The sequence below is a fragment of the Desmodus rotundus genome, unplaced genomic scaffold (assembly GCF_022682495.2).
Source record: "Desmodus rotundus isolate HL8 unplaced genomic scaffold, HLdesRot8A.1 manual_scaffold_159, whole genome shotgun sequence".
In the NCBI taxonomy this organism is placed as follows: Eukaryota; Metazoa; Chordata; class Mammalia; order Chiroptera; family Phyllostomidae; genus Desmodus; species Desmodus rotundus.
The window spans coordinates 143,361-151,200 of NW_026527213.1; the positions used below are offsets into that span (position 1 = coordinate 143,361).

The 7,840-nt window shown below is 45.5% G+C and overlaps 1 protein-coding gene across 1 annotated transcript; it reads right to left on the minus strand.

Moving 5' to 3' along the window:
* Nucleotides 1-610: 610 nt before the first annotated feature.
* Nucleotides 611-7,766, minus strand: GGCT (gamma-glutamylcyclotransferase). The gene is made up of 4 exons (XM_024563054.4): nucleotides 7,467-7,766; nucleotides 3,557-3,702; nucleotides 2,447-2,570; nucleotides 611-1,514 (listed from the first exon to the last, which is right to left on the minus strand). Exons 1-4 carry the CDS (start codon nucleotides 7,605-7,607, stop codon nucleotides 1,365-1,367), a joined length of 561 nt encoding a protein of 186 aa, XP_024418822.1. The 5' UTR covers nucleotides 7,608-7,766; the 3' UTR covers nucleotides 611-1,364.
* Between the last annotated feature and the right edge of the window lie 74 nt (nucleotides 7,767-7,840).

Genomic DNA, 7,840 nt, shown 5'->3' on the forward strand with positions numbered 1-7,840 from the left:
CGATTTTTAGTGTCTACAGCAAAACCGAGCCTTGTTCCCTGTGTTGCCATAACTGGGTTCCGGGTCACCGACCAACTTGGTCTTCTTTGGCGGAGTCAAGGACTGGAGGAAACTAGAGGGGTTTCCTAGAGACACTAGAGGAAATATCGGAGGGTGTACTTGAAAACTGAGAGGCGTAATGGCTACACACCAGGGTCTAACCTGGAGTCTGGCCCCGCGTCACTGCAGAGTCGCAGCCATAGCTGAAAAGTCCTTTGGTCTTTTTTCGCAGGAGAACACACCAAATCTTTATTTTGCGGTCCTGCGGCTCGTCCTCTCTCATCGCAGTCACCCATTTTGGAGGTCCGGCTTACTGCCCCTCCCAGAGAGAGAAGACAGGTTTTGATAACCAGTATTGTTGTTGTCGTGACTCTTCTCTCCTGTGCTTATTCAGTTAATCAATGTAAGAGAGTGGCGTCTCTTTCCAAGCCGAGGATCGACGTCAGAAAACACTTTTCCCTCATAACCCTGACTCTCCTACTTTAAAATCCCATTCCAAGGGTGGAGCTGTACAGACTTAATTCTTCAACAGGAATGACAATGATTGCTGATACGTATGACACACCAGGTTCTATTCCAAAGCCATGACATATATTTACCCCTCCCAGCAACCCTAAGACATAGGTGTTTTGGTGGTCCTCATTCAACAGGCGAGGAAACCGAAGCACGGACTCAAATAGCCCAGAGTCTCCCAGCTAGAAACTGGTGGAACCTACGACTGGTTCCAGGCTGTCTAGAAGCCTGTGCCCTAACCCTCTCGGAGCACACACTACACACAGCCCAGGGCGGACGCACACGGGTGATGATTTGAACCTAACGAAATGAAATGGGGTACGCCAGTGGGGGATACAGGTTAAACCAGATGCACATATTCCTCAAAGAAGAGTATTTGAGCTTTTAAATTTAAAAATTTTTATTACCAACTGTCTCTGCAGTTTTTTTTCTTGTCACCTCTTCTTAAGGTGACAAGGAAAAAAAAAAAATCCAGAGCATAGCAATTCACCAGCACTGTCACGAAGTTGCAAATCTATCCTTTGTCCCGGAGCAAGAATACACGTCAGGTCAACTCAAGCACAGAAAAGTGTTCTCAGAGGAAGTACCCACGTCCATTCAACCTGCATTCCAGTGCCTCCTGGTCCTCTTGGCAACTGCCTACCCCGACCCAAGCTTCATCCCCTAGCCCAGAAACAAGGAGTCACTCAAGCGAGACATCCCTTCAGAGCACTGTTCAAAACACATTGGATGGAGACACATCCCAGACCCGTTCTACACGCTAAAAATGCACCAGGTGAGCGCGTAGAGAAAACACCCACAGGTCTACTCTCTTAGGTGCTAATGAGTTTTGCCTCCCCCTCTCTGATAATGTCTTCAACGTCATCCGAGACCCGCCCTTGGTAGTCGTTCGGCTCTATGGCATCTAACTTCCTCCGGTACTCCAGCGGCAGACCGTTCTCCTTGGCGCCCATGCAGATGACCTAGAAAGGGGGACAATAAGCAGAACAGCTCTTTGGTTAGGAACGTAATTTAACTTAGTGAACCCCAGCTTTATCTGCACTGTCAAAGTATGAGATGATTGTAGATTGACTCCAGAATAAACAAGGAGAGAAGAGAATGGAGATACGGTCATTCCTTCACAACAAGCGTGACAAAAAACCTACTGTATAGACTTTCCATGATCTTCTAAGAAATCATTCTTCAAGAAAAGTTAAGATGCACAGGGAGCAGTTTTGGTTGAACCCCCGAGTCCAGCCTGCCTCTGAGTGAGACACGAGGGAATGAAGGACCACTGTATTCAGTGGTCCGCCCCAGGCCCGCACCAGGCTAACCCTCTGGGCACCATACTAGAAAATTCTAGAGCAGGCCCAGGAGCTGGGTCGCCCACTCCGGATGCCAAGTCCTGACTGGGCCTTCTGACATATAAGTTGGGGTTTCTGACAAGGCACGTTGGGGTCTCTATTCTTTTTCCTGTGCTTGTAGGGGGTGGCTTCTCTGAAAGGCAGTGTGACTTTTATTTTTCTATCTAGGGATGGAAAACATTCCAGCAGTAGGAAATGTATTTTTTCCCCATTACAGTCAATCTTGGTGTTCATGTTTTATGGAGGAAAAAAAGTGATTACAAAAGCCTATGTACACAAAGAAAATACGTGTCTGGAATTACGCCTCATACGTATTTCTAAAAGCCTTTTTTTAATCAACAAAATCTTAGGAACATACTTCTACCATTACAAATAAATCTGAACATTACATTTCAGGTAAATAACTATAATTTTTGTATTTAAGTTTTTTGATTAAAATGAATTGTTCAAGTAGAATTAAAACACAGAAAGCTTTTTATAAACAAGACAGTCTTTAGTTTAGCTCAGTGAAAATTAAGAGCAATTACCAAAATTCTTTGTATGTAGCTTACCTTCTTATACTGGGGCGAAGGAGGAGCGCTCTCGTAATTTCTCATCAGATAAGTTCGACAGGTTATTTCTTTTCCTTCTTGAGTGTAAACATTAACTTCTATTGGGGCATATGCTTTTTCTTGCCTGAAACCAGAACAGCCAAATTTTAACCATACTTGACTTAGCCAAGTGAGTTTACTGGATTAAGAATTTAACTATATATATGGATGTATTTGCTCCCTATGTATTGATATTTTGGGATATAGAACATATTACACATAATATTACTTCATCAAAAGTAAACAGTATTTCAATTCAAAAACCTTGAGACTTAGTATTACTTGGTATCCTTTGAATGGATCTCTGTAGTTATCCTCTGTAAAAATGTGCTTCAGAGCAGTGACGTTCGTGTTTATACCCCGAAACACTGCTCTCTAGGCCACAGAGAGTGGACGGTGTGCTCTGACAGCAGGAGAATAGCCAGCCAGAGAGGAGCAGAGAGCAGGACTCATTCTCAGTGGCAGGGAGCTACAGAGCCAGGCGCCAGATCAGCTGCTCTTCTCAAGCCCCACTCTTTCCTGCCGACCTTCTCTGTAGTAAATGCTCTGCCACCAAACTCATGGGAATTCCAGTTGTAAAAAGTATCAAAGCATTCCTAACACGTTGCTAAAGATTTTACAAATTATTATTAATTTTTACATTCCACTGCCACCGTAAAGAATTAGTTTGTAAAAACTGGCTCTAACAAAAACCGAACAACTGCTTTTGAAATCAATAAACACAAGTAACAATTACTAACATCTTCATGCTTTTTCACCACATGCGACTATGAAGATTTTTATAAGACAAATAGAAGGAAATAAGGACTTCCATCTTTTCCAGAAGAGATGACACCATCACCCCCAAATTCTCAATCAGAAAGTGCTACTCTTCTAGGCTTTTCTTTTTAGGACATGCACATTGTACCTTTTATGTTAACTCTGAAGTGTAAAGAACAGGTAGTACACAGTTTTGAAAAAACAATGTGTGTGTGTGTGTGTGTGTGTGTGAGCGCACGTGCACACATACACCCTTGCGTATGATCCACTTTTGGAATCTGCAATTATTTAACACAATTAGAAGCCACCTACTTATCCAGAGAACTTAAATTGCTTTTGTTCATTTTCCACACTACTCCCCAAACGTCATCGCCAGGACTTTGAAAAATGGTGGCTATACCTCCGTGCCAAACTTTACTTTCTTTGCCTTCAGCGTTGCCAAAGTCAAGCTTAAAATCCTACAAAGAAAACCAAAGTGATAGGATTAATATGCTCTTGAACCAAAATTTTCCTCCTCCTGAAAAAAAAGAGAGGTTTACCTTGAACTTCATGCAATTAATACATAAAGTTTGAGTTCCTTCTACGTGTAAGAAGCTGTGGAAAATACAAAGATAAACAACAACCCAGATCTCAAGGACTGCATGTATTTTTTCAAATTTTCCTTTAAAGAATTAAATATATGCTGAATACATACATGTATTTCACCATAAACAAAAGGTTTATGGGGAAAGAAAAATCCCATAATCCCGATGCCTTAACACCAGCGTTTTCATTTTTGAAAATTACATCCCACTCTACTTACCCACAGACTTTAACTCAGAGGCGACCGTAGGGTGCATTACTGACACGGGGGAAGGCGTCATAGGCATGGTAACATTCTCTCCACCTCTGTGTCTGTGAGGAGCATCCCACTAGTGCGCGTCACCGTGTTTGCCCTAAGGGAGCTGGCACTGGAGGGTGATTTGTGTACTCGTGAACACTAATCTAACATTCACAGATTGTACCAATGTATCTATAATAATCATAAAAGCAGCTAACACACACCAGAAAATTACTGGGTTCTGTACACTGTGCTAGGAACTTTATATAGGCTCATTTTTATCCTGCCTAATAACCATACTGTACACATTTCGCAGCAAGAAAAGCTGTGGCTTACAAAGACTAACCAAGTTGTCTAAGGTCTCACAACTAGTAAGTGATGGAGCCAGGTTTCCAGTCTGGCTGCTTCCCTCCCAGAAAGGGCACAGTCCTGCAGAAGCTTACACATTCTAGCTTGGCTGTTTGGTCTAGGAAGATTTCTTCTCCATCTTTCCTGAAATTAGCTCCCTTAATAATAAAATTAAAATGGTTGGACTAGATAGGAAGTCTAAGGTTTATATTTTATCTTTGTCCCCTTTATTTTCTTAAAAACTTTGCCAGATACTTTAGGGAAAAGGTTGTTTTGAGTGACCAGTATCTTCAGCTGGTATACTGGATATTCCGGGACCAAGCCTCCCATTGGAGGATCTGGTAAAAGTTACAACCTCACTAGGAACTGGCTGTCTACTGCCAAATCCACGGGACAATTTTCATTTTTTGTCTTGTTCCACTTCTCGGCTGCTCCTGACACAGTTAAGCACCCTGTCTTCATCTGCCTCCTTCCTGACTTTCAGGCTGTCCCTTGATCTCCTCAATCCCGGTGCCACCTCCTCCTCCACTCCCCGGTCTTCAAATGTTGGGGTTCCTAAAGGCTCAGTTAGGGCCCTTTTCTCTGTTCATTCAGTCGTTTGCTCAAACCAACGTCCTCCCCTCCAACAGCTTCAATTACCATCCAACATTCCAATCATCTTCTAATCCAGCCCAAATCTCTGTTTCTGAGCTTCCAAAGTGCTTAGAACAGGCCCGGCCCATACTGAATACTTAATAAATGTTCACTAATATTTTTCTGCTCAGTTGGATGTGAAACAAGCATCTCAAACCTGGTATGTTCGAACTGAGCTTGATGTTCCCTCCCAAACCTTATTGTTCCCTTTGCAAGTATTGCCATCACCCACCCTATTATTACACCAACAACCTGAGTCATCACTACCATCTCCTCCACCCTTTATAATTAGTCACCAAGAAGATGACACTGTTACCTCCTAAATATCTCCCAAACGGACCTCCCTCTACTGCTACCACTCAAGGCGCCATAATCTTTCGTATGGGCCGTACAAAAGCTTTCTAACTGGGCTCCCCACATCCACTGTTTTTCCTTATTCCAACCCATTTTCACAGCAACCAGAGGAGTTTTTGAAGATGTACATCTGATCTTTTGTTTGCGTAACTTCTGCAGTGGGTCTTCTCATTGCTCTCAAGTTAAAAACCAAAGTCTTCTTTGGCCTCTGGGGTCCCGTAACACGTGGCCCTTCCCTACCCCGGCAGTCACGCTGCGTCTTCCTCACAGGCTCAGCTCCAGCCTCACTAGCTGGATGATCTGGCTTCTCTCCTGAGGTCTTTTGCACACGCCATCCCTTGTTTGGTTTGTGTCCTCCCTCCCCCAATCATTCAGTCTGGGCTTTAAAACTGTGTTTTCAAGAAGAGCTTTACTAATCATCCCAGCGAGGTTAGGTCTCCCCGTCATCCATGGACGTCCAGCCTTTTGGCGTCTCTGGGCCACACGGGAAGAAGAAGGCTTGGGCCACACATGAAATACACAAACACAAAAACTGATGAGCAAAAAAAGGTTTTAAGTAAATCTACAGTTTTGTGTTGGGCTGCATTCATAGCCATCCTGGGCTGCATGTGGCCCACGGGTTGGGCTCCCGTTACATTTTCATATTGCCTTGTTTGTCTCCTTAAAAAAAAACCTTCACTTTGTTTAGAGCAGTTTTAGGTTCACAGCAAAACTGAGAGGAAGGTACATGTCTCCTTTTTAAGACTAACCACACCTGTAACTGAATAATCATTTGCTTGACAGCTCCTCCCCTTGTCTCAACTAGAAATATCCGAACTCCTTTCCCACAGTTGGGGAATTCTCTGTCTTATGTGTCTGGGGGGGTTGAGCATGCCAGAGTCCAGCTCCCAATTCTGAAGCTTTGGACGCCAGAAGTTTGTTCTCCCCTCGTTGCCTATAGTCAGGACATGGGCTTGTGGCTGAGACTTAGCCAATGTGGGCACCCCTCGGGGGCTTTGAATGTGCCCAAGGACAGCAGAAATTCCACCCTGGGGTGGCAGCCATGTCTGGGTTTCAGGAGCTGTAGGGGTGTAGTGACAGCAGCAGGCAGGGTCCAAAGCAGGTGGTGCTCATGATGCATGAGGCAGTGTCCACGTTTACCAAGTTCAGCAGGGGTACAGCAGCGGCCTCCTGGCTGCTTTTGTCCGTGACGTTGGTTGTATCAGGTTGCTGGCCTCCCTTTATGCCTGTTTCATGTGCTTTGTGGCCCTAACTTCCTGATCATTCTGTAAGCTCTCCAAACAGCTTTTCAATACATTCTTTTTCTGCTTAAATCAGTCACTTTCTTTTGTTTGCAACTAAGAACCCTGATGATGACAGCAAAGGCCATGTCTGTCTCGTTCAGCAGGCCAAACGGTTTTGTAACAATTTGCCTGCGTGTTTCTCCTATAGCCTGCGAGGTTCTCAAAGGAGCCAGCTTACTCAATCATCTTTGTGTCTCCAGGGAAGCACTGGAAGAATATGTACTAATGAATGAATGGAATGAACTGAAGAGCAGTGATTTTTTTCTACAGTTGGGTTAGGGTTCATCCAGCCACTTAACTGAGCACAGGAATAAGACAAGGTTCCAGCTTTCAGGGCCTCTCAGTTTGGGGGTGGGGGGGAGTGAAGGGTAGGTAAACAGATTATTACAATACCAGGTGACCAGTCCAGTAGCAAAGGTATGTATATAACAGAAAACAACTGATTCCCTGACTTGGGTTGGAGGAAGCTTCTCAGAGGTGTTAACTGAATGGATCCAGTGAGAAAGCCCCTGAGTTGGTGGATGAGAGGCAGCCAGATCTGGGCAGTACGAGCAGTTTGTGGGAACGTTAGGAGGGGAGTCATCGCAGCCTGGGGACGCGCTGTTGTTGGGGTGGCAGCACTCAGTAGGAGTCAAGCACAGCGTCAGGAGGGCCAGGTGGGCTTGCCCAGGAGGGCAGCGGTCAGATCATGAAGATAAGACCAACTCTTACAGGGAAGGGCTGCGTGCCTGGTCCCCTGTCTGTTGAGTGAGTACAAGGTCGCAGGGAGGGGTGGGGCACTGACCTGCAGGCGGGCCACGCAGAAGAATGCGGCAGAGGGGTTTTGGAGGTGGATCCGCTCGGTCAGCAGGTTGCTGCCATAGGCGAAGTACAGAAAACTCTCCTCCTCCTGGCCCCGCTGGTCCTTGAAGCCCGAGGTCGCCATGTCCTGCCAGAAGCCTGCACGGCCTGGGCGAGGGCAGCAAGGGTATGAGGCGAGGATGGCGAGCGCAGCGTAGTGGCGGAGGACCCTAACTCAGTGGTCCCCACACCGCAGGCTCCAGTGTTAGCGCAAGCCAAGAAGCTTGGGTCGGTACAATCAGTAGTGAGCGCTCTTCTGATTGGCTGTAGGACCCCACGTTGCAAGTCACTCCTTCTGATTGGTCGATCGCACTGCCG

Bases quoted from the DNA above. Each gene is read 5' to 3' on its own strand.
- GGCT (XM_024563054.4), bottom strand. From the start codon at position 7,607: ATGGCGACCTCGGGCTTCAAGGACCAGCGGGGCCAGGAGGAGGAGAGT. The intron at 3,703-7,466 runs GTCAGTGCCCCA...TTTTCTTTGTAG, and splicing joins TCTGCGTGGCCCGCCTGCAG to GATTTTAAGCTTGACTTTGG. The intron at 1,515-2,446 runs GTAAGCTACATA...CCCCCTTTCTAG, and splicing joins CTTCGCCCCAGTATAAGAAG to GTCATCTGCATGGGCGCCAA.